General features: G+C 47.0%; 1 protein-coding gene across 9 annotated transcripts in view; it reads left to right on the top strand.

Annotated features, from left to right (window-relative positions):
- FANCA (FA complementation group A) overlaps positions 1-24,964 on the top strand; it is a 57,095-nt gene that overhangs the window by 1,251 nt on the left and 30,880 nt on the right. For 6 of the 9 annotated variants that reach the window (XR_006891654.1, XM_046683325.1, XM_046683327.1 and 3 more), the window contains exons 3-21: positions 428-521; positions 1,841-1,951; positions 2,392-2,534; positions 2,665-2,760; positions 4,024-4,097; positions 9,762-9,874; positions 11,599-11,681; positions 12,293-12,326; positions 12,848-12,914; positions 14,622-14,734; positions 15,870-15,946; positions 16,316-16,457; positions 16,964-17,097; positions 20,214-20,324; positions 21,599-21,694; positions 21,794-21,853; positions 22,717-22,805; positions 23,588-23,648; positions 23,746-23,795. Coding sequence is in view for 8 of the 9 variants with exons in the window: in XM_046683325.1 (XP_046539281.1) it covers positions 428-521; positions 1,841-1,951; positions 2,392-2,534; positions 2,665-2,760; positions 4,024-4,097; positions 9,762-9,874; positions 11,599-11,681; positions 12,293-12,326; positions 12,848-12,914; positions 14,622-14,734; positions 15,870-15,946; positions 16,316-16,457; positions 16,964-17,097; positions 20,214-20,324; positions 21,599-21,694; positions 21,794-21,853; positions 22,717-22,805; positions 23,588-23,648; positions 23,746-23,795 (1,748 nt within the window). In the remaining variant the exon portion in view is untranslated. The remainder of the gene's footprint in view (positions 1-427; positions 522-1,840; positions 1,952-2,391; positions 2,535-2,664; positions 2,761-4,023; positions 4,098-9,761; positions 9,875-11,598; positions 11,682-12,292; positions 12,327-12,847; positions 12,915-14,621; positions 14,735-15,869; positions 15,947-16,315; positions 16,458-16,963; positions 17,098-20,213; positions 20,325-21,598; positions 21,695-21,793; positions 21,854-22,716; positions 22,806-23,587; positions 23,649-23,745; positions 23,796-24,964) is intronic. The other 3 variants (XM_046683330.1, XM_046683329.1, XM_046683324.1) reach the window with 2 other exon arrangements.

Raw genomic sequence — 24,964 nt, 5'->3', positions numbered from 1 at the left:
GAGTGGCCTCCGCGGCAGGTTCAGAGGGCCTGCTGCTGGAGGGGAGGGGATGCCAGAGTGGCCTCCGCGGCAGGTTCAGAGGGCCTGCTGCTGGAGGGGAGGGGACGCTCTGTGGCAGGCTTGGCTGGGATTTGAACCCAGGCCATGAAGAGACACCTGCAAGGTCTCCTGAGTGTCTGGTAGGAACACTCATTAATTGCTGACTAGGTGAGAAAAAAAATTTGGATGATTTATGTGTTTGAAGATAAAAGAAGATCAAAAACAAATTAGAAATTCTGGAAATTTCTAGATTAGTAAGTTTCTCTTTTCAAAGTGTTTTTCCTCAGAATATTTGAGAATAGCGGAGGAAGCACATGTTACATACACACTGTTGTCATACACACACAGCTTGTGTCTTAAAACTGGATTCTCTGTGTTTGGTTTCTAGGTAGAAGGTCCACCATGTAAAAAATTGTGTCTCGGCCCACTGATTGATCATGACGGTCCTGAGGCCTGCTCTAATCTTTCTACTTCATTTATAGGTAAGTCAGAGCTGCATTTTCTTGATGTGTTGAGTTATGGAAGAGCTTTACATAAAACGACCTTTATTTGTTATAATAAATTTAAACTCTCTCAGATAATGATTTTCAACTTAAATGTATAGTCTTGGAATATCCGTCATGTTCTTGTGCCTGGTTGGTGCTTGTTGTGAGGCTGTTGCTGAAAAACTGCGTGTGACTCACCATGGGGCTCAGAAGCAGGTGGGACCACAGTGTCCCCTGCAAACACGTGGGACAGCAGTGTGTAAGCCATTCATGAAGCGGTGAAAACAGGTGTACTGGGTGGGGGAGATCAGGCAGGAAACCAGGATTATGTTTCTAGGTGCCCGCCCTGCAATTTGAGAACATGAGATGGGGAAATTCTGTGGGAATAACAAAAAATAAGTTATTTTCCAGTCATTCACATTTTTATTATGTAAAGATTGTCATTTCAGAAAGAGATATTAACTCATTAATTTGTTTTAAATTTCTCTTAAAATACTTAAAAAATAGGCTGACCTTGATAACTGATCACTGAAGGTCATTGGTCAATGACACTGATTTTCACTGCCATAGTTGTATTTGAATTTCACAAATTGTGCATCATCATTCCAGGGAACTCAGGTCAGCCATACACTTTCTTGTCTGGACTTTTGGACCAAGGCATGGGAACTTATATAAGAACCTCTTGACCTGGACCACAGAAATATATAGAGACCCTTAATGTATGAACTTTTTACTTGTTTTTTCTGCTGAAGATAGTGGCTACTGTACTTGTTCATATTTATATAAAAAAGATAAAAGCCTTATAAATAAAAACAGAGGTACACTTTCCCATGGAGACAAATTAGAAATAATTGGCTAGAAATTAGCATTTTCTACCTTTCTGCCGTGAATTATTTGACCATAGTACTTGATGATTTATTTATTTATTTATTTTTTATTGCTGAGGAAGATTAGTCCTGAGCTAACATCTGTGCCAGTTTTTCTCCACTTTATGTGCAGGTAGCCGCCAGAGCATGGCTGATGAATGACGTAGGTCCACACCTGGGATCTGAACCCAGAAACCCAGGCTGTCGAAGTGGAGTGTGACAAACTTAACCACTAGGCCCCGGGGCTGGCCCCCTTAATAATTTTTAATATTGTCATTTGGAACCTTTCTAACTACTGCAAGTGTTTTCACTTACATATTGGTATGTGTTTTCAGAGCCTTGAAAATAATGGCCATGTACTACAACTTCCTGTTTTTTAAAAAAAAAAATTAGTTTTGGAAGCGAAATAAATTAGAAAACAGTTTGCTTGTAGGCATTGTCTATTTCTAGGCTGCCCAGCAGACCAGAGGCTGGTCACTCACGAGGACTGTGGGCCCCACATCCAGGTTCCACATGGCAGCCCAAGGCCTGAGGACACCTGTGGGCTCTGCTGCTCCCAAGGTACACAGCACAGCATTTGGAAACCAGACCCACTTCCAGTCAAACATCGACCTAGTCAATGGGAGCAGGTCTGTCTTTGACATGGAAGTAATTAGAAAAGCAGCAAGTCATTAAAAGAGCCTACTGTAGTTCTCAACTTATTGTGTTGGAAAAAAATTGATGAAGTTCTTAGATTCTATCTGCCAAGCTCCTTCGTTTGTGTCACACAAAACACATAAATATGTTTGCAACCATGGGCTTCAGATGCTGCCCCTGATCATCTCATGAGCTGCGTTAGTCGTGAAAGTGTCTTAATTTTATACCGTGTGTTTTTCCTTCCAGACCGTTTCTCCCCTTCCAAGGGCAGTTTTCAGTGCTGCTCCAACTTGGAAGGTGGCATTGGGAACTGCAGGTCTTGTGCTTTAGATGTTGCCATGTGTCTCCCGTGTTTTGTTTTAAAGGCTCTGCTTTGCGGGACCATGCCTCGCAGCTGGGAGTCCCCGTGGCAGTCCTGTCCAGCCAGATGGCTGCCTCCAGCATTTTGCGGATGTGTGCGGCAGAGGCCGAGCACGCTCACAGGGTGCTGCTGGACACGGAGCAGAGAGTAAGAGGCGAACCATGAGGGCACTGTGCTGCTCGTTACTTTTAAGCTGTTTGGGAAAATAGGATGTTTCTTTAATATTGTTTCAGGTATTTGCCTGTTTTTTTTTTAAAGGTGTACTCTCTCTTTTCAGAAGAAGCTGTCTTCCTTGATAGAGATCACTCAGTATTTATTGGCACACAGTATGTTCTCCCGTCTCTTCTTCTGTCAAGAATTATGGAAAGTACAGGTAAATTTGAGACTGTAGTAAAGCAGTGTTCTGTTGATTTGGGTGGAGCCAACAGAATCTCTGGGTTTTCTTAGGAATTCCACCTAGCATCTCATTAATTACAAAGAGTGGGGGGAAAAAGCATTCAGTAAATGTCTCTGTGGATGGGAAAGAAGTACCCTCAATTATATTTGTCAGTATGCACCCATTGTTAGTAATATTTGTTAGAATAGAATATGCCACAGAAACGTGATGTTCTGCTTTCTTAGGTATGTATATTATTATGAACAATTTACTAGGGTAGTACAGCACATTAGGAAAATATAAATTAAAAGTTATTCTTAACTGTTCTTTTTTGAAGCATTTTGAATCAACAGGCTTATAGATTTTTAAACAGTTGAAAGAGCTCAAAGTGACTGGTTATTAAATGAGATCAGTAAGTATACAGAAAAAGGAAAGAAAGAACCCAGTGGCGGTGCATTCCTGGCATCCCTGCTTTTCTGCCCAGCATATGCTGTAGAGTGCAGCTGATCGTCAGGCGTTGGTGTGGGTCACGGCTATCTAGTTGTGGGAAGGGGCAGCTGCATGCACACGAACTGCAGTGATACAGGGGTTCACAGGTGTGCAGAGCGCAGTGGGTGACTGTCTGATTGGCTGGTTCAGGAAGGCTTCCTAGGAGAGCTGGAAGTGGTGTGGAGTGTGGAGGAAGAGGATGAGTTAGCTGGCTGAAGACAGAGAGGACAGTGTAGGCAGTGCCACACAGGTCAGACTTGAGCAAGTTGACTCGGGGGGGTTGGTGTGTGTCCTGCACTCCAGGAAGGAGGGCCTCACTGGGAGAAAGCAGGAGGAGACAGGGAGGCCAGATCACAGAGGGCTAGGCCACGTCGGAGAGTCGGCACTTTGTCCTGAAAGCTGTGAGGAGCCAATGAAGGATTCTGAAGGAGAGAAGAGATTGACATCTCCAGTTCCTATTTTGGAATCATGTGTTGGCCCCATGGAGGAAGTCCCAGAAGTGGGTTGAGCTAGAGACGAGACTGGGCAGGGCACATGTCTGAGCCTTTGAGGAAGAAGTGGGGGTGGGATGCAGGAGGAGATGAAAGATGGTGGTGCTGAGTGTCTGAGGCTTGGTGAGTTTTAAAACCGTAGTGGATAAAATACGTATTTTAGGCTGTGCTTGTTACTCCACTTTACTGTGCAATAGAGGATGATCTTTAAGAACACAAGCCGAACATTTCCTGGGAAATTGTGTGCTTAAAGGACTCATGATACTCTTCTTTCCTTCAGAATTCTTTGTCACTTGAAGCTCTGTGGCGTCTTCATGTACACAACGTTGTGAGCCTCTGGGAGCTGCTGGAAAGGTAGTGCTCCATGATGATTTAATGTCGCCTGGATGTTAGTGATTTGTTCTTTTTTTTTTTAAAGATGTTTTTATTTTTTTCCTTTTTTTCCCCAAAGCCCCTCAGTACATAGTTGTATGTTCTTCATTGTGGGTCCTTCTAGTTGTGGCATGTGGGATGCTGCCTCAGCATGGTTTGATGAGCAGTGCCATGTCCACGCCCAGGATTCGAACCAATGAAACACTGGGCCGCCTGCAGCAGAGCATGTGAACTTAACCACTCGGCCACGGGGCCAGCCCTGATTTGTTCTTTTGTAGTCTAGTTGAGCATCACTTATTTATATATGAAAGCCGAAGATCACCTGGAGAAATTATTCCTTTACTTATTTAAGGAGAACATTTGTTATAATTGAAGCGCTCATCATGCACAGACTTTGTAATTTTTTTTTTGTATAAGGTATATCATGATAAAATATTAAGAACTAAAAAAGAGATGTTCCAGTAAATATGGTTGATAGAATGTGTGCAACTACTTTTATTCCTTCCTGAAATCCCACCAAGAGTCAGAAAAGAGATTTTATAAAAAGGCATAATCCTATGAAGATGGAGGAGGAAGCAGGAGGCGGGTGGGCCAGTGGCAGATGACTCAGCAAACTTGAGAAGGACTTGTCCTTAGCCAGCAGTGCATAAAGAAGAGAAGCAGTCCGGTTTATTCTCTTTCTCCCTGAAACACTGGAGCTGATGGCACCAGGCCCCCAGATGTAGGGTGAAGGAGAGGGGCTCAGGTCGAACTGGCTGAAGGTGTGTAGGAGAAGCATTTGAACCCTAGATCAGTTACCTGACTTGCTCTAGGCAGCCAGGGGACTGCTCCTCCCCTAGCCGAACAGACGGCTGGAGGGTCACATGTTTATTCTCTCGTCAGGAAAGCAGGGCGTCTGGTTTGGGGGACTGCCAGGCACAGTTGAAACCAGCGGTCTTGTGATGTGTAGGTCACGTCCGGAGTTTAAAAGTTGGATCTTTATACCAAAAAGATTCTAGATGAACCAAACAAAGGGGAAAAATTAAATTATAAAAGTACTAGAAGAAACCGTGGAATAATGTTTTTGTAATCTTGAAGTTGAGAAGGCCTAAATATGATATAAAGCCCAAAGGCTATAAAAGAAAAGATTAGTATATTTAACTATATGAAAAACACATTTTCTAACATATACGACCTAATGTCGGAGCACCAAAATATATGAAGCAAAAGCTGACAGAATTGAAGGGAGAAATGGCCATTTTAACTACAGTAGTTGGAGCTTCCATTGCCTACCTTCAGTAATGGTGGGACAACTAGTCAGATCACAGTGCTGTGAAGACTGGAGCAACACTACAGACCCAGTCTAACTTAATGTCCGTAGAATGTCCCACCCAGCAGGAGTGCAGAGCACATTCTTGAGCATGGGACAGTCTCTAGAATAGAGCATACAGAGAGCAGGTTGGGATAAATGTAGGATTGAATCATATCAACAGTGTCCTCCAACCATAATGTAACTGAAATAGTATCCAGAACAAGGGAATTTGGGAAATTCACAATATTTGGAAATTAAGCAACACTATTCAAATAATCATTTGGTCAAAAAAGAAATCACAAGGGAAATTAGAGAATACCTCGAGATGAATGAAAATGAAAACAATATACCAGAATTTGTGGAATGCAGCTAACAGAGTGTCTGAAGGGAAATTTATAGTTGCAGAAGCCTGTACAGTCATGTACCGCATAACGATGTTTCAGTCAACAACAGACCCAGTATTCGAAGGTAGTCTCGTGAGATTAGCACCGTACGGCCTAGGTGTGTAGTAGGCTATACCACGTAGGTTTGTGTGAGTGCACCTGTGATGTTCACACAACAACGAAGTAAGCTCACAATCCGTTTCTCAGATTGTGTCCCTGTTGTTACACAATATGTGATTGTATTGGAAAAAAGAGTTCCAAAGAGCTGATTCGGATCTCAAATCAGTGACTTAAGCTTTGATCTTAAGAAACTAGAGGGGCCGGCTCCGTGGCCGAGTGGTTAAGTTTGCATGCTCTGCTGCAGCGGCCCAGGGTTTGGATCCTGGGCATGGACATGGCACCGCTCGTCAGGCCATGTTGAGGCGGCATCCCATATCCCACAACTAGAAGGACCTGCAACTAAGATATACAACTATGTACTGGAGGGTTTGGGGAAGGTAAAGCAGAAAAAAAAAAAAGAAAGATTGGCAGCAGTTGTTAGCTCAGGTGCCAATCTTAAAAAAAAGAAACTAGAGAAAGAAGAGCAAACTAAGCCCAAAGTAAGCAGAAGGAAGGAAATAACAAAGACTAGAGTAGAAGTCAGTGAAATAGAAAACGTAACAGAGAAAAATCAATGAAGCAAAAAATTGATTTTTTGAAAAAATCAACAAAATTGATAAACTTAGCTAGACTTAGCAAGGAAAAAGATTACACAAATGACCAAAATCAAGAATGAAAAGGAAAAAAAAAGAATGAAAAAAAGGGGGCAGGCCCCATGGCCGAGTGGTTAGGTTCACGCAGTCTGCTTTATTAGCCCAGGGTTTTGTTGATTCGGATCCTGGGCGTGGACATGGCATCGCTCATCAAGCCATGCTGAGGCAGCGTCCCACACAGCACAGGCAGAAGGACCCACAACTAGAATATACATCCATGTACTGGGGGGCTTTTGGGAGAAGAAGAAGAAAAAAAGAAGATTGACAACAGATGTTAGCTCAGGTGCCAATCATTAAAAAAAAAATTAAAAACATAAAATGAATGAAAAGAAGGGATGTTACTGCCAACCTTACAGAAATTAAAAACATAATAAGGGGAGTATCATGAACAATTTTATGCCAATAAATTAGAAAACAGATGAAATGGACAGATTTCTGGATAGATGAAAATGACTGCAACTGGCTTCAAAAGAAAAAATCTGAAGAGATCTATAACAAGAAAAGAAATTGCACAACTAGAAGGACTCACAACTAAAATATACAACTATGTACTGGGGAGATTTGGGGAGAAAAAGCAGAAAAGAAAAGAAAAAAAACCCAACTGAATTACTGATTTAAAATCTTCCCACAAAGAAAATCTCGGGCCCAGATGACTTCACTAGTGAATTCTACCAAACATTTAAAGAGGAAATATGCCATTCCTTCATAAATTCTTCCAGAAAATCGAGGGAAGACTTTCCAATTTATTCCATGAGGCCACTGTTACCTTGATATCAACGCCACACAAAAACATCACAAGACAAGGAAACTATAGATTGATATCATGAATACAGATGCAAAAATTTTCAAAAATATATTTGCAAACTGAATCCAGCAACGCAGGAAAAGGATTAAACACCATAAGTGAGTTTTATCCCAAAAATGCAAGGTTGGTTTAACATCTGAAAATCAATATGTTAATAGGATAAAGGACAAGAAGGATCATCTAAATAGATGCAGAAAACAATTGATAAAATCGTACACTCTTTTATGATGGCAACTCAGTGAACTAGGAATAGAAGATAACTCGTCCTGATACAGGTCATCTGTGAAAAACCCACAGTGAGATCACAGTAATGAAACAATAAAGACTTTTCCTCCTAAGATCGGGGATGTTGACACTTCTATTCAGTAGTGTTGGAGTTTCTAGCCAGGGAATTAGGCAAAGAAAAAAAGGCATCCACATTGGAATGGAAGAAGTAGAACTGTTTGCAGATGACATAATCTTACCTAGAGAAAATCCCAAGGAATCCACACGAAAAAGCATTAGAGCTAATAAATGAATTCAGCAAGGTTGCAGGATACAACGTCAATATACAGAAGTCGATTATGTTTTTGTATGGTAGCAATGAACAATTTAAAAATAAAATTAAGAAAATAGTTCCATTTAAAAGAGCATCAAAAAGAATAAATTAGGAATAAAGTTAAAGAAGGGCAAGACTTGTACACTGAAAACTATAAAACATCATTGAAAGAAGTTAAGACCTAAATAAAGACGTTCCGTGTCAGCGGATCGGAAGACTTCTTGCTGCTGAGACGGCAGCCCCCGAGGTGCTCCGTGCGCCCAGTGCAGTCCCCATCAGGGCTTTAACTGGCTTCTTTGTGGACATTGACAAGCTGATCCTAATATCAATGTGAAAATGCAAGGGGCCCTGAATAGCTAAAAATGCTTTGGAAAGAACAAAGTTGGAGGACTCACACTTCCTGTTTTCAGAACTTACTACAAAGTTGCTGTTATTAAGACTGTGGTACTGGCATAAGGAATAGATCAGTGGAATAAGATTCATGGTCCAGATGTAAACCCGTATGTTTATTGTTGGTTGATTGTTGACAAGAGTGCCAAGACCATTTAATGGGACAAAATAGTCTTTAAACAAATGGCACAGGGGCAACTGGACATCTACATGCAAAAGAATGAAGTTGACCCCTGCCTCACACTACATACGGCAGTTAACTTAAAATGCATCAAAGACCTAAATGTAAAAGCTAAAACCGTAGAACTCCTGGAAGAAAATTTCAGGGTAAATCTGCATGACCGTGGATTAAGCAGTGGTTTCTTGGATAAGACACCTAAACTCATGCAGCAAGAGGAAAAATAGATCAATTAAGCTTCATCAAATGGTAAAACTTTTGTGTCAGTGGTATCTAGACCATGAAAAGACAATCCACAGAATGGGAAAAAATATTTGCAAATCATATATCTGATCTAGTATCTAGAATAGGTAAAGAACTCTTATACCTCAACAATGAAAAGACAAATCATCCAATTAAAAAATGGACAAAGGGGGGTCAGCTCTGTGGCTGAGTGGTTAAGTTTGTGCGCTCCACTTCGGTTGCCTGGGGTTTCCCTGATTCGGACCCTGGGTACGGACATGGCACCACTCATGAATCCACGCTGAGGCAGTGTCCCGCATAGCTCAACCAGAAGTATTCACAACTAGAATATACAACTATGTAATGGGGGCACTTTGGGAAGAAGAAGAAGAAGAAGAAAAAAAGAGGATTGGCAACAGAGGTTAGCTCAGGTCTTTAAAAAAAAAAAAGAAGTGGAGACATTAGAAGTCATCAAAATTAAAAACCTAGGCCTGAAAGAGAGGAAGATTGGCAACAGAGGTTAGCTCAGGTGCCAATTAAAAAAAAAAAAAAAAAAAAGAATGGACGAAGGATCTCAATAGACATTTTTCCAGAGAAGTAGACAGATGGCCGAGCTCACATATGAGAAGATGCCCAGCATCCTTAGTCACGAGGGAAATGCAAACCTGCCAGGTGAGAGCATGAGGGCTCCCCCTTCGCTGCTCCTGCTCCCAGGTCAGGCTTTGCAGGCCACAGGATTATTCCACTTGGCTGATGCCGTTGGTGACAAGCTATAGTCTGTAACTGCTGCTGTGTGTTTCATTGTCTCTGATTACTTAATTATTACTGGTTTCTTTTTTTCCCCAATGATAGCAAGCTACTCCAAATAAATACGTGATTTGAAAATGATGATTTTTAACATCAGTCGCAGCCGTCCCTGAGGCCCCTCATGTCAGCTGGCCCCATTGTGGCTTCTTGGGCAGACAGGCTCAGATGGTTGCTAACTCGTTCTCAGTGGCCCAAGCTTCCTAGTGAAATGAGTGAAAGAAAATGGTCTGATGGGGTCGGAACGACGGGGTCAGAGTGAGCTGTGTGCTTGTGTCCCCAGCTCTGCCGACCTGCAGGCCGTGGTTTCGTGGCTCTTCCGGAACCTGCGCCTTCTGTGTGAGCAGGTAGAAGCACCCTGCCAGCACACTGACATCGCCAGGGCTATGCTTTCTGGTGAGTTTACAACAGAGGCAAGTTCTTGGGTAAAATTTTGCCCAAGCATTATTTAGAATGCTCTTTTGCTCTGATCTATGGGAAGCAGAGAGTCTCCCCATACCCATGGCATGGAAATTTAGCGTGAAATCATCTCAATCCCTACCTGTCGTTGTGGGTTCGCATTTAACTAGAATTGTGTGGAAATTTCAGTAAGTCAGCCTGTTGACCTGTTGTGTTGGGGGGCCTGTAGCTGGTGTGTTAAGTTAAATATGCGCAGATCATGACCTGCTGAATGAGGAGGTGCAAGCCACCCACACGGGGTCTGCAGGGCGCCCCCCTCAGCATCCAAGCTCCCTGTGGGGAATTGGAAACCCGGGGGCTGTGTGGATTGAAGGCGCAGTTTCAGTACACTCACACAAAGGAAGTAGCCGAAGGATTTGTTACTAACAGAACCCAGAATCAAGGGGGCGCACTGAGCCAGGGGGAGGGGCAGTGGTTGGGGCGGAGGTTGCTGATGTTTTGTGGGCTCAACTCTGAGTGGTCATTTTAAAAGGTGCCCCAGGAAAAGGCAGCGGGAACTTGGGCCTTCCTAAGCTCAGGTCCTTTGCTCAGTGTCCAGATTGGGGTGGGGGTGGTGGTGGGGGTCGTCATACTGTGAGATGCAGAGGCAGCAACTTAGCGTAGCAGTTTCTGCTCACACTGTGTGTTTCTGGGCACCTTTCCCTTAAGTGGGCCCTGGCCCCTGCTGCTCTGAGCCAGGAAACCCCACCATTGCCAGAGCCCCTGAGGAATGAGACTGCAAGTAAATGAGAAGTTCGATGAGAACTGAAATGCTCCATACACGCATCTGTGGATTTTTTTCCTTTCCAGAATATGCATTCCTTTTTTCTAAGACTTTCCTGGTGACATGAGCTACTTTTGATGCTTGAATCCTGTTATCTGGTCCCAGATAGTTTAAGTTCAACTTGAAGGTTGAACCTTTTTTTTTTTTTAAGATTGGCATTTGAGCTAACAACTGTTGCCAATCTTCGCTGTCGTTTTTTTCTTTCTGCTTTTTCTCCCTAAATCCCCCCAGTACATAGTTGTATACTTTTTTTTTTTTTAGTTGTGGGTCCTTCTAGTTGTGGCATGTGGGACGCTGCCTCAGCATGGCCTGATGAACAGTGCCGTGTCTGCATCCAGGATCCAAACCAGTGAACCTTGGGCCGCAGAAGTGGAGCCCACGAACTTAACCACTTGGCCACGGGGCCCGCCCCCCAGAAAGTCTTTTCAATTTCTGTCCTCTTGATTCTGATCTTTTCAGAAGATATGAGTTCATTTCCTGCCTCACTTCCCAGATTATAATGTTTCTGGGTCCTTCTACAATGTTCCTTGTATTACTGGTGTAGGAGATTGGCTGGAGAAAAAAATCCGCAAGAAACCTATAGAAGCTACTTTTTTGTTTGCTTTAAGAGAGAAAAATCCTTACTATAAACGTGATTGGTTGTAAGTATTTCCCTTTCAAGTAGAAGGACAAGAAGGAAAGTCTGATTCAATAAGTGCTTTGATTGGCGGGGTTTAGCGAGCACTGTGTGGTGGCTGGTGAGTGGCAGCCCCTGCAGGGGCTCCTGGGCCAGCAGTGGGCTCTCCTGGCAGCCCTCGTGGTCTTCGCCCTCCTGGCCCCTCTGAGGCCTGCAGTCTGTGTGATGCATGGCTGTTTGGAGACTACAGTCTATGTAACACTTTGGTTTTTTGGTTTTCAGATTTTGTGCGAATATTTGTTTTGATGGGATTTCAGAAAAACTCAGATCTGAGAAGAAATGTGGAGCCTGAACAGATGCCCCAGGTAAGAGGAAAACTCAAATGAAGAGTTTGCAGAATTGCCCTCATTATGAAAATGTGCTTCAGCATAGACAGCAGTCCCCATCCCGAGTTTTTGCTCCCTTTTGGAAGTTCTTCAGCCACTGGCTAACGTTTTGACCCACAGTACAGTTGATAAGCTTTTTGTGAGGAAATCTGTTTTGTTAGCATGAGGTGCTCCCCGTGTCCAGCAGATGTGAGGAAATGGAAAGAGGCCGTGGTGCGTCCCCCAGCTTGTCTTCTGGTTTCCGATGCTCTCAAGGGCGACGGTCTCACCGCGGCATAGTCTGGGCCCGTGTTTGTAGACGGAGGAAAGGGAGATCTCCTCACCGGGTCCCGGCCTAGAGAGCTTTGGCAGGACTCTTCTGAGCTGACATCTCCTGAGCTCAATCCAATGGCAGAGGAGGCCAGGCCGGGAGGCCCCAGGCTGCGGCGGGCCTTGGGCCTGAGTCTTCTCAGTACCGGGGTGATGTTTGACTAAGAGGAGATCTTAGGGTGGACCTCTTTGTCAAGTGAGTTTTCGTTTGACGTGGTAGCAGCTAGCTGTCCTGAGTGGTGTGTGTGACTGCAGTGACGGCGTCTGTTCTCTCTCGGCAGGTCGCCCGTGATGTGCTGGAGAGGATGCTACTGTGTGAGTCAGCTGCGTAGCGCCCACTCTGGGAATGACTTAGCTGGCTGATGGGAAGTGGTCACAGTTGTCCGCCTTTCCCTTTTGAGTATTTCACCCAGATCTGTTGGTATATTTCACCCTCTGGAGTCCTGGTACTGGAACACCCCTTTTTTTGGTTGTAATTTGGTCTCAACTTATCCTCACTTTTTCTCCTGGCTTTCAGTCCCTGGTGGCTTCACATTTAATCTCTAGAGCTGTAAATGATACCAGTTTAGTGGTCAGTTAGGGAGACACTTGATTGTCGACATGTTTTGATTGATTTTAAAGGCTGTCTTTGGTCCCATGGGGATGCTTGGAAGGTTGAAGGACTTGTGCCATCCAGGGCTCTGGGAGGCCTGGGAGGCCTGGGAGGCCGGGAGCTTGGGAATCCAGGAGCTCTTCCTGAAGATCCGTTACCTGACTTCTCCAAAAATACTTAATCCGGGTTGCTTCTGACGGACTGTGGCGACGTGCTGTGTGTTCTCTTCTCATGTTGTCCTCAGTTGCACTTGAAGCTTTGGCTGCTGGCCTGCAGGAGGAGTCCCCAGCGCACAAGGCAGTGAGCTGCTGGTACGTTTGTGGGGGCAGGCCTGCGGGCCCTCTCGGGGGTGATTCCTGCAAGGTTAGAGGGCCTAGGTATTTCAGACGCTCCTGACATATCGACAGCTAACTCCTGAGCACACTCTCTCATTGTGATAATGTCAGGAGGGGTGACAGCTGGAAAGCACTAGAAACCCTCTGGTCTGCCTGCTCCTTCTGAAGATGTGGCAGGAGGCTGAGCCCTCTTCCTGTAGGAATCATGTGCCAGCATTCCTGGTCTGAGGGGATAGGCCCTTTGTTCCTTTAAGCCCCGATTCCTAAGGGTCACATGGGCCCCTCTCCCACTGAGGGCGCCCCAGGGCGTTCTCATTGTCTTGGCTGTCTCCCTTGTGCCAGCCCTCTCAGGCCCCTTCCACGGGGCTTTCTAGAACACACAGCTATTAGTCATCTTCCCCTGTCCCCTTCCCCTGCTCTCCCAGGCTCCAGCTCAGATTCACCAGGAGCCGCGGTTTGCCACATGTGCTTTCTCTCCCTTGCCCTGTGGTGGTACATGTTGACGTCCTTGTGGGTTGCACCTTCAGGTGTCAGGGTTTGCTTCAAAGTAAAGTGGGGTGAGGCCAACCTAGAAGCTGGCTGTCTTCTGGAAACCAGGAGAATTTCCCAGCGTTTCCAGGCCTTGTAAATCTTTCCATTAATTGTTCTGCTCCTGATTGCCTGTAGTCCACAATTACTTTAGTAGTCCTCAGTGGTGCCGTATAATTCAGTACTTTATTTAATCCGTGTATAAAACACTGCTTTGGTCTCTAAATTTTATGCATTTTTACAATATGCCTGACTGGACTACTCATATCATGTCCCCGGAGTCAGATAACTGCCAATCTGTTTTGTTTTTTTAAGTTTTTAATTAGTTGCCAGTACTTACAGTAAAATCAGACATCCCCTAAAAATCTGGGTGGCCAGCCTCCTGGCACCGAGGGGAAGGTTAGCCCCATGTCTGGCTTCTCCTCATTGCACATGTGACTCTGGAGCAGGTCACAGAGCTGCTGGGACCCTGGGTTCTTTCCACTGAGGAGTCAGGGTAGGGTCAACTGTGATGCTGACCTTGGCACGCTGCTGTCGGCCTGTCACCCTTCGTCCCTCCGACCTGTCAGTGGCCTGTGGGTGATGTGCAGCTCCCCCTCATGGATGGCCTTTCCTTCCTCGTCCTGTCGGTCGACACAGGCTTTAGAAGCGGTTGCCGCATTTGTGTACCTGCGTGTACCAGGTACTTTGCTCACGGCTTGGCAGGCCCCTGCTGTCTCTGCCCCCCATTTCACAGACAGGGAAACCAAGGATTTGCAGTGTTGACGTTTTCTGGGACCTGGTCCTGCCGTTGGCTCCAGGTTGCTGTGATGGGGGACTCCCTTTGTTCTGTGCGGGCCCGGCCCGAGCTCACTCTGATGTCTGTCCTGCTTCTCTGCACAGGAGGCGTCTTCATTGCCTCTGTTTTCTTTCTCGTTGAAACTACAATTCCATGGATTCCATTTCAAGTCTGTGGCCAGTGGCCTGTCAGAGAAAGTGTGTCAGGGTTCAAAAGTGCGAGCCTGTGGGCCCTGTGCTGGAGCGGTGGCTTTTCTGGACAGAGAGGGTTTGATGAGCCGTTCGCTGTGCATGAGGCCGGAGCCCTCAGCTGGCCCCAGGCAGGCCGGGAGCCTGGGAGGCTCTCCATTCCTGAGCCTCTTTCTGCCGTGTTTGCAGGTTCAGCATGTTCAGTGGACAGACGTTTGGCAGTATAATTTCAACAGATGCTCCAAAGAGGTTTTTCAGCCACACTCTCACTCAGATACTCACCCACAAGCCTGTGCTGAGAGGTGAGTCCTGGGGCCCAGTTTATTTGGGGACGGCTGTCTCCCTTGACGGGTGCGTAGGCCCTGATGTTAACGTTGTAAGAGACTTTGAGATCATGAAGGATGCTTTAGTATAAATATTCTTCCTCTTGAAAGTATGCATTCTCATAAAGAAAATTTAGAATTAAAGAAGTGTGGAAAGAAGAATTGTTACCCATCTCATCACCAAAATAGAAATACCTTAACATGAAACCTTTCTTGTGGTCTTCTCTAAATAGGTTTTTGAAAACATAGTTATACTATAAATCCCAAGGTTCTGTTGTCATACGTCACACGTCGTAAGCATCTCCTTATGTAGTTACATGGTTTTATTAAAAGTGTGTAACAGTTACGTCATCTTCTACCCATGGGTGTCCTTTGGCTGACATCACCATCCCTTCAGCGGCAGTTGGTCTGCAGGTTTTCACTGTTAAAATGAGGCTGAAGTGAACACCTTGCCTACCGAGCCTTCTCTGAGTTGGGGGCAGATCCCCCGGGTGGATCCTCAGGTGGGGCACAGGAAGCTCCTGACAGATGCTGTGTTGTCCTTTTGGAGGGCTTGGCATAGCTTCTCAGTGCCTGCTCCAGCCAGCCGTCCTCTCTGCAGCATCCTCACTGATTGCTCATCGACAGTGAGAGCTTAAAAGCACCAGAATTAAAATGTGATGGACTGAGTAGAGAATATTTGTAGCAAATATGATAAAGGATAAACTGGACCAAAGACATAGACATTTGATAACATAGAAAATGGTTGACAAACAGGGAAATGGTGAATCTCACTAAAAATTCAAAAATGCAAATTAAAACAAGGTAGTTTTTTGACAGTGAAGCTTTAAAACAGTTCTTTGGGGGCTGGCCCCATGGTCAAGTGGTTGGGTTCGCTCACTCTGCTTCAGCGGCTCAGGGTTTTGCTGGCTCGAATCCTGGGCGCCGACATGGCACTGCTCATCAGGCCATGCTGAGGCAGCGTCCCACATGCCACAACTAGAAGGACCCACAACTGAAAATATACAACTAGGTACCGGGGGACTTTGGGGAGAAAAAGGAAAAAAATAAAATCTTTAAAACAGAGGTTTTTGATGATTACTGACATTTTGTCTATTTCATCTCCTGAGTGAAGTTTCTGATGCTGTTCAAATGCAGAGAGAGTGGAGCTTTGCAAAGATGCCCCCTCTGCTCACCAGTCTGTTCCGCAAGGTGAGTGTGGTGGTGGCATTGACACCTGCCACTGCATGCACAAGGTGGCCTCTTGGATCTGCTTCCATGAGGCTGTGTGGTTCCTAGTCCTTGTAAAGTGAGGCTAGAGTCTGCACAGACACAGCTGTCCATGTCTGGACTCCTAGTCTGCGTGTCCAGAGACTGAACTTGCCCCTTAGGTAAAGGACCTTCTCCTCAAAATGAGAATTCCTCCAGCCGGTATTTACCTCTGTGGAGAGGAGAGACGCACAGGTGTCCACTGTTCCAACTCTGTGTCGTGTCCGACAGGAAGTGGGATGGAGGTGGGGATCCAGCTGCTGCCTGACGAGTGGCTTGCTTTGACAGCCAAGGGGGGCACTTTTGTTCCAGCTCTTTGTGATACTGAGTCCTGAGGAGCTGGTTGGCCATTTACAAGAAGTTCTGGAGACACATGAGGTGAACTGGCAGCACGTGCTCTCCTGTGTGTCCACACTGGTGATCTGCTTACCGGAAGCACAGCAGCTGGTTCATGGTGCGCTTTGGTGGGGGTCCTGTGGTGTTCTGAGTCTGTGTGTGTGTGTGTGTGTGTGTGTGTGCGCGCGCGTGTGTGCGTGTGTGTACGCACGCACATGGGTGCACGCACAAGCAGGGGTGCACATGTGCAAGCGCATGCAGTTCATCTGTTGTCGGCAAAACCCCAGCATTTGTGAGTGAGCCTGTTGGCGGAATCCTTGTCCATCTCAGTGAGGACAGAAGCCCTCCCTCACCTGCCCGAAGGTGCCCTGCCTCCTGTGTCTGTGCTGTCAGGCAGCCTCGCCCGTGGTGCCGGCTGCTGCGCTGAGGTCATGCACACTGCTGCGTGTGACAGCCTCTCACAGTTGGTGTCTGGCACACTATGAGCATTATGCAGCCTCTTGAAATTGGCGTGAGACATGCACAGCCTCGTAACTGGAATGCTCGATCCCCAGCGGACGCACACATTTTATTTCTCCCAGACGCCCTCCTGTACTTGCTCTGACTGTGGTGGTTCTTGTCTAGACTGGGTGGCTCGTTTGCTGGCCCGCGCGTTCGAGAGTTGTGACCTGGACAGCATGGTCACTGCGTTCCTGGTTGTGCGTCAGGCTGCCCTGGAGGGCCCCTCCGTGTTCCCATCATATGCAGACTGGTTCCAGGTGAGTCACCTCGGCTGACCAGCTGGTACTCCCAGCCAGCCATTGACATATTCCCCCGACCCGCCATCATGAGAATGAATGCATTCCATGGGTCAGCTCTGCAGAGATGGCCCCAGGCCAACCCCGATGTGTACCTCTTGGCCTCCCGTAGGGGCTCTGAGTTCCCCATCCAGGGGCTGAGCCCTTCCCCAGGTTGCTGCCTGGCCTGCCTGACAGGGCCCCTTCCCCCTCTTACGAGAACATCTGTGAGGTCATAGGAGAGAGAAGGCACACGTGGCCGCTTCTGCCTGCAGGTGTACTGAGTGCTGCTGCGCTCCCATCAGTCTGGGAGGAGCACTCTGAGGCTTCTTGGGTGTGTCTTTCTCTTCTCTCTCCCACGTTTGTGCCACTGTTCCCAGACCTGCTGGGTCCCTGCTTCCGAGGGCCCCGTAAGAGCCCAGGCTGTGCCTGGTGGGCATCTTCTGAGATCAGCTTTGATGGTCAGGCACGTGCGAATCTGTCGTTGACAAAGCGATCTCTTTCTGTGTAGAAGTTCTGGGGTTTCCCACGGCACCATTGTTGCTTCTTTGTGGGGAGCTTACCTTCCTCCAGTTTGCAGGGGCAGCCCCCCCTGCCCAGAGCCCAGCTTCTGTCTGTCTGCTGTGTTGGTTGAGGATGGGGGACCCTGAATCTTGCTTTCTTCTTTTATTCCCTGGAGATCCTTCAGCCTGGGCTTCCACCAGCTCTGGGTAGTCAGCCTACGGCCCCCGCTGGCTGCACGTGGGTTGTTGGCTGTGTCTGCAGTAAGGGCGCTGAGGGACTGACTCCAGAATATGCCCTAGTGCTCTCTGGGTGGGTCCGACTGAGCTGACTCTGTTCCCTGTGTTTATGTGTTCTGTGTCTGCCGAGAGCTCTGCCCAGATGCTGTGGTCACAGCCAGGTGTCCCCCAGGGCCTACACGTGTTCAGTTCTCAAGGCGAGAGGTGGGAGAGGAAGGCTTCTGAAGTGCTGCGTTGAGAGTGTTTTTTTGGTTTTGTTTTTTCTTTTACCTTTTTTTGTTTTTTTTAAGATTGGCACCTGAGCTAACATCTGTTGCCAGTCTTCTTTTTTTCTTCTTCTCCTCCCCAAAGCTCACCAGTACCTAGTTGCATATTCTAGTTCTAGGACCTTCTGGCTGTGCTATGTGGGACACTGCCTCAGCATGGCTTGATGAGCGATGCTGAGTCCACACTCAGGATCCAAGCTGGCGAAACCCTGGGCCGCCGAAATGGAGTGTGTGAACTTAACCACTCAGCCATGGGGCAGGCCCCCCTTTTGCCTTTTTAAATCAACTTTATTGGGGTATAATTTATATAAAATAAAATGCACCCAAATTAAGTGAATGGTTGGATAAGTTTGACAAATGTTTATGTGTATGTTCAGTGTTTAAAGATCTGTTTTAATCTTTATTTTCAGGAATGTTAACGTAAATAGACCAATGTGATGATTACAAATTTGAGTCCTCTGGGGTCAGGAATGCAGTTCTTAGCTGTAATTTTTCTAATAATGAAAAGAACTTCCTTTTTCCTTTAGTGACACTAAACGCTGTTGTAACCCCAGCTCTGGGGATGTGTGTGACTTCAGACACTTTACATAAATACTTTAAATAAACTGTGGAGCTCCTATGTAGTTCATTTCTAACCCTGTTTTCGGTGTATATTGAGGCTCACTCTTAATTGAGTGGATGTTGCCAAGAGTCAGGAACCTCTCCGTGCAGACAGATTGAATGGAGGGAACTGATGCCCGTTGCACTTGGTTGGGAGGGTGTAAGATGGGGGCTGAATGGCAATGAGGAGTCCTCTTTTTTTTTTTTTTTGAGGAATATTATCCCTGAGCTAGTGTCTGCTGCCAAACCTCCTCTGTTTGCTGAGGAAGCCTGGCCCTGAGCTAACATCTGTGCCCATCTTCCTCTACTTTATGTGTGGGTTGCCTGCTACAGCATGGCTTGCCAAGTGGTGCGTAGGTCTGCACCCGGGATCCGAACTGGTGAACCCCAGGCAGCCAAAGCGGAGCACTTGAACTTAACTGCTACGCCACTGGGCCCGCCCCAGGGAGTCCCCTTTTAACCTAACGACTTCTAGTGTCTGTCTGCACATCACAGTATTCACAAGAATTACATCACACGCTCTGAAAGAAGAGCTGTGAGCCCCGCTCGTCTTGTGATGATCAGCAGCAGTACCTGACGGAATTTTGACGGGCTGTGATCGTGGGCTGGGCTTCCACATGGGCCTGGGTGGCAGGACCTTGGGTCGCTTGTGGTGGGGTGTTTAGTTCTCTTTGAGGCTTGTTTGTGACGTGTTCAGGGCCAACGCCTATTTGGAGTCTCCTTCATCCCCAGTCGTACACAAGGCATCGCTGGAGGGTCTGCTTTTCTGTTGTGATCTGGGTACCTTCAGGGTCCTGAGGGACCACCCTCTTCACCGCCTCCCTGCAGTGATCTCATCCACTCACAAGTTTGGTTCAGAAGTGGCTTCATTGCATGGAATGAATGTATTTGCCAAAGAAAGAGCCCTTTTAGGGCAGCTAATAAATTGTGCCTCTAAAGTTCACAAAAAGATATCATAGTTACTGCTTTCTACAGGAATACATTTTTAATTTCAGGGTTTTTTTTCTTTCTTTCTTTTTTTTGAGGAAGATTGGCCCTGACCTAATATCCACCACCAATCCTTCTCTTTTTGCTGAGGAAGAGTGGCCCTGAGCTAACATCTGTGCCCATCTTCCTCTGCTCTATATGTGGGACGCCTGCCACAGCATGGCTTGAGCAGTGTGTAGGTCCGTACCTGGGATCCGAACTGGCAAACCCCAGGCCACCGAAGCAGAGTGTGTGAACTTAACCACTATGCCACTGGGCTGGCCCCTAATTTCAGTTTCTTAATAAACTTTCAGCCCATCTCTTCAGTTGAGGTGCAGCTAGGACATCCTGAAATCATGTGAACAAGATGGCTTTGTTGTTTCTCTTTTTTTGCAGTAGAAGTTTTCCGTTTTGAGGCAGAGGCAGGGCAGCAGCCACTGCTGTGTGATGAGTTACTGCGTGGATGGCCTGGCCCCTCGCAGAGCGCTGCCCCCTGCCCAGTCCTCATGCCCTTCTCTCCCTCCAGGCCTCCTTTGGGAGTGCAAGGGGCTCCCACGGCTGCAGCAAGAAGGCACTGGTCTTCCTCTTCAAGTTCCTGTCGGACCTCGTGCCCTTCGAGGGCGCCCGGTACATGCAGGTCAGAAGCCGGCTGGGGCACCTTCAGCTCACGTCCTCCTTGGTCCCCACCCAACCCCGGGCATCCTGCTGACCTTCTCTGATGCAAACTCTACAACTAGGGATGTCAGTGTACAGCCAGGGAAAGCGGGTTTGTAAAGGCAAATGCCAGTCTCTCCCGAGGAGATGGCAAATAAATGATGACGTCACTGTGCAGTGAGGTATTTCAGCCCTTCAGAAGAACGAAGCAGGTCTGTATGCTGTCGCAGAAAGATGTTTTCGGCACCCGGTTATACATGATGAGCACCTTGTCAACAGGAGGTGTTGTATGATCTGTCTCTGTTTTTAAAAAAATAATACATTTTTATATTGAAGAAGAATCTGGAAAGATGTACCCCCTAACTGCCACTGGCCATTACTTGTGGGAGTGGAAGACTTTACATTCTAGGATAGAGTTTGCTTTTTTTGGGGGGGGTGAGGAAGATTAGCCCTGAGCTAACATAATGTGTCATATTCCTCTATTTTTTGTATGTGGGACACCACCACAGCATGGCATGATGTGTGTAGGTCCACACCTGGGATCTGAACCGTGAACCCCGGGCTGCTGAAGTGGAGCGCCCTGACCTGACCACTATGTAACCGGGCTGGCCCAAGTTTGCATTTTTAATAACAAGTCTGTATTAACCTTGTGATTAAAAGGCCTCACTATATGCTATCTTTTTTAATCAGATCACTGTGCCCACCATTCATTTTGGGGGCAGGACACCTAGAAACTGATTATCTTTTTTTTTTTAATTAAGAAACTTGGATTACATTCCAAAGAATGCATATGATGTAATAGACCCCCCACCCCCGTGAAGCCCAGCACCTGTGCTTCCTGTGCTTTCACCCCTCGGGGGCCTTCCCTCCCCACCCTGCCCTTCGTGTGTGACCCCTCGTCTCCCCTGGGCACTGCCGTGTTTGCGGTCTCAGCTGGCGGTCCTTTGAGATGGACGGTGCCTCATGATTACAGACATGAACACTACCTGCAGCGCCAAGTGCCTCCCATCTGAGAGGAGGGCCAGGGTTGTGGTGGCCAAGGGACCAGCTTTGTGTCAGGACCCTTCCTGCCCTCTCCCCGGCCTGGCCCACTTCTGGAGGAACATTCGGTGGTGCATGTGGAGATCCTCACCCAACATTCCGTCTGTCCTGCTTCCAGATTTTGCCCTGGTGGTCTTTGGCTGATTCTTTGACTTTCCCCAAAAAGTCACAGACATTCAAAGGCTGATGTAATCCTTCTCTGCCATCTGCCCCCAGGTGCACATTCTCCACCCGCCGCTGGTTCCCAACAAGTACCGCTCCCTCCTCACAGACTACGTCACGCTGGCCAAGACACGGCTGGCCGACCTCAAGGTGAGTCCCAGCCCCCTGCATGCCTGCCCCCCCAGCCTCTCCCCACGCAGGCCACCGTCTGTCTGGGCTCTCACGCGCTTGCTCATGTCTCCTCTGCAGGTTTCTATAGAAAACATGGGGCTCTATGAGGATTTGTCTTCAGCCAGGGACGTCACAGAGGTAACGTCCGCTCAGGCCTCTCCCCTGCTCCCAGGCACAGCCTCGTTCCCTGTGTCTGGGTTGAGCGTTTGAGCCTTCTGTGTCTGGGAGCTGGTACCTCTGGTGCAGCTGGAGGGTGACAGCTATCTGCAGGTGTTGTTCTGCCATATTACACACAGTTCAGGGCAGGAACAAGGACAGTCGCTGTGCAGGAAGGTTTGTCTTACAGGAGGTCTCCCTGCACGTAGATCTGAATGGAAGAGGAGGTCTGTAAAACGGGGTGGGGGGGCAGTCGTGTTCTTCTAGGAACTGCAGAAAAAGGTGTTAGCTATACTTAATGTAAACCAAATGTCAGAGGGCCGTATGGCAGGCATATGTACCACTATGTATTTTTTAAAGGCCATTTTACTTAAAAGTTACGAGTTGCTGGTGAGCCTTTAGAGATACCATTAAAGTGTTAGGTGAATATTTTAAAATATTTAATGCACCTTTCCACTTAAGATTTATTGCTATTCATAAGTTGCCATTTCATAATTTTTTTAAATCTCAAAAATTAAGTCTCTGCCCCTTCCCCCCTGAAAATCTTCAATTGGAACTCTTTATTCTCCTGGAGGGGCAGCGGAAAGGAGAGGCGGGAAGGTGCATGGAGCTGAGAGGGCGGCGGTGGCAGCTTCCCGGAGGTGCTGAGTGGTCGGTGGGGGCCGCTCATCGCTGGGTCTGAGCAGCTGGGCTTAGGGAGTTGCTGTGAATGTCCCCTGGCTGTGTTGTGCCTCGACCTCGAGATGACAGGGATTGTTGGGCTGTGGAAGAACAGGGGGATGGCACCCTTCTTCAGTCAGGGTTTTTTCTTCTGAATCTTCTCTCGTCCTCCCTGTACGGAACAGCCCCACAGCCAAGCGCCCCAGGATGTTGAGAAGGCTATCCTGCTGTTTGAGCACACGGGGAAAATTCCTGTCGCCGTCATGGAGGCCAGGTAGGGTCCTGCTGCCTGGAGTTGTCTCCTCGTCTCTCCTCAGAGCCATGGGGGGCAGGGTAGGCATTGTACTCGTGGCAGACCAGGGAGACCAGGTGAGTGTCCCGCCAAGGGCCCTGCAGCGTGGTGGAGTGGAGCCCTTGCTTTGAAGCTTGTTTTCTTTAGAAAAGCATGCCGCACCTCCAAACAGCCCACAGGAAGTGCTGAGTAGAGCCTGCACTGTGCAGAGGGACAGGAACAGGCCCTCGGTGTAGTAACCGTGGATTTTTATTAATGCTTCATGGGTGACCAGCATGGAGCCAGGATAGGGAGTTGAATAGCAAAATTCCGTTGAATTTGGTGCAATCCCAAAACATCTTGAATTCTGGTTGTTGCCAGCGTGGGGCAGCTTTCTTAAGGTGTTGCTTCTGAGAAGTGTGAACTGATTGCAGCTCCCGGGACTTCCAGATCAGCTGTAGGGAGAATGCCCACAATTGACCTGAAGCGACCCTCGTAGCCTTGGGCTAACTCAGATTCATTGGCCATGCCTTGGGCAGTGTCGTCCAGATTCCCTGGGATGTGGGGCTGTCACCAGCACAGACTGCCCTTTGCATGAAGTGTCCCAAAACAGTGACAAAGAAGACTTAAAAATGAGTTATAACGTCATGGATGTGAAAGGAGGCAGCCCTGTGCAGCGCGGTGACTATCTGGAAATGGGCATGTTTATTGTGTTCGTGAAGGTGTCCTGATCCCTGCCGTCTGACTCGGTGTTCGCCCCTTTGACCTGCCCTTCTGTGTTGCAGCATATTCAGGAGGCCCTACTACCTGTCTCACTTTCTCCCCGCCCTGCTCACACCTCGAGTGGTCAGTATGCCTCTTCGTGAACTTGGGACCGAGTTGGCAGAGACCAAGGGTATTCCTGTCTGGCATCTCACTCGAATCTCGTCTCTCCCCTCAACAGCTCCCCAGAGTCCCTGATTCCCGAGTGGCTTTTATAGAGTCCCTGAAGAGGTACGAAGGACATCTCTCTTTCTAGTGGGGTTTCTGACAATGCAGTCAGTTGGGGAGAGACATGTGTAGAGAAATTTCTCTTTTGTAGAGAAATGTGTTTTATCACATGTATGTTTTATTTATAAAATACTGGCTCAAAATTAGTTAAGATTTTAAGAAGAAAATTTCTTTGATTCTGAATATCTTCACTTAGCATCATTCCTCAGTGAACTTCCAGGGTGATTGGTCTGGGAATTACAGTAGTTTTATTGGTGCATAATCATTGTGAAAGAAGGAGGATTTAAGCAAAGAAGGAGAAGAGAAGAGAGATGTGTGAAAGGCACACTGCAGAAGACTCGGAGCCTCCTGCATAGCGTGGGGCCCGCGAGGCCTCCAGGAGCAGAAAGCTGGTTGGTTTCCCAAAGGTCATCTTTCTTGGGAGAAATAGAAAACTGTAATCCTGTTTTCCAGTGAAACTCTTATAAAGTGATAGGACCTATAAGAAGATTGAAAACAGAAAGGCTAGAAAGTAAAAATATATTTTTTCATCTTATGATAAGACCATTCTCTGGGCTCCTTATTTTTATTTATTTTTGATACAAAATATTCCAAAAGTACAGAGACCAACTAAGAAAACACCCTTGTGCCCCACCCACATTAATATTTTACTATCTTTCTTTTTTGTTGTTCAAAATAGAGTAGTTCAGACCAGTTGAAGCCTCTCTTAGTCCAGCTCTCTGATCCCCTCCTCTTTTTTCTTCTCCAAGGAAGCCGTTATCCTGAAGTGGGTGTTTAATTTTTCCTGGTTTTTTACATGTATTTATAGTTATAAATTATGTATGTATACACATCACATAGTATGGTTTTGTGTTTTTAAAGTGGAGTCGATACAGTGTGTCATTTTGCGATTTGCGTCCTCACTCACCCTATGGTTCCAGTTTATTCACCTGCTGTGTAGGATTCTGCTGTGTGGCTGTGGACTGCCATGTTGCACAGCCGGCTGCAGGTCACACAGACACAGAATGGACACTAGGGCCGTGTGACTATGGGGACCGATTTACTCATCGCCCGTAACTGGGCTCTTAGGAGAATTCTAGTTTATGCTCTTTTAACTGTGCTTCAGTGAAGATCCTTGGTATATCGCCATGAAACTTAGAATTTGAATGGAATTTCATTGATTTTACACATTA

Source organism: Equus quagga, chromosome 13 (assembly GCF_021613505.1).
Source record: "Equus quagga isolate Etosha38 chromosome 13, UCLA_HA_Equagga_1.0, whole genome shotgun sequence".
Taxonomy (NCBI): domain Eukaryota; kingdom Metazoa; phylum Chordata; class Mammalia; order Perissodactyla; family Equidae; genus Equus; species Equus quagga.
This window is presented reverse-complemented; position numbering and strand designations above follow the sequence as displayed.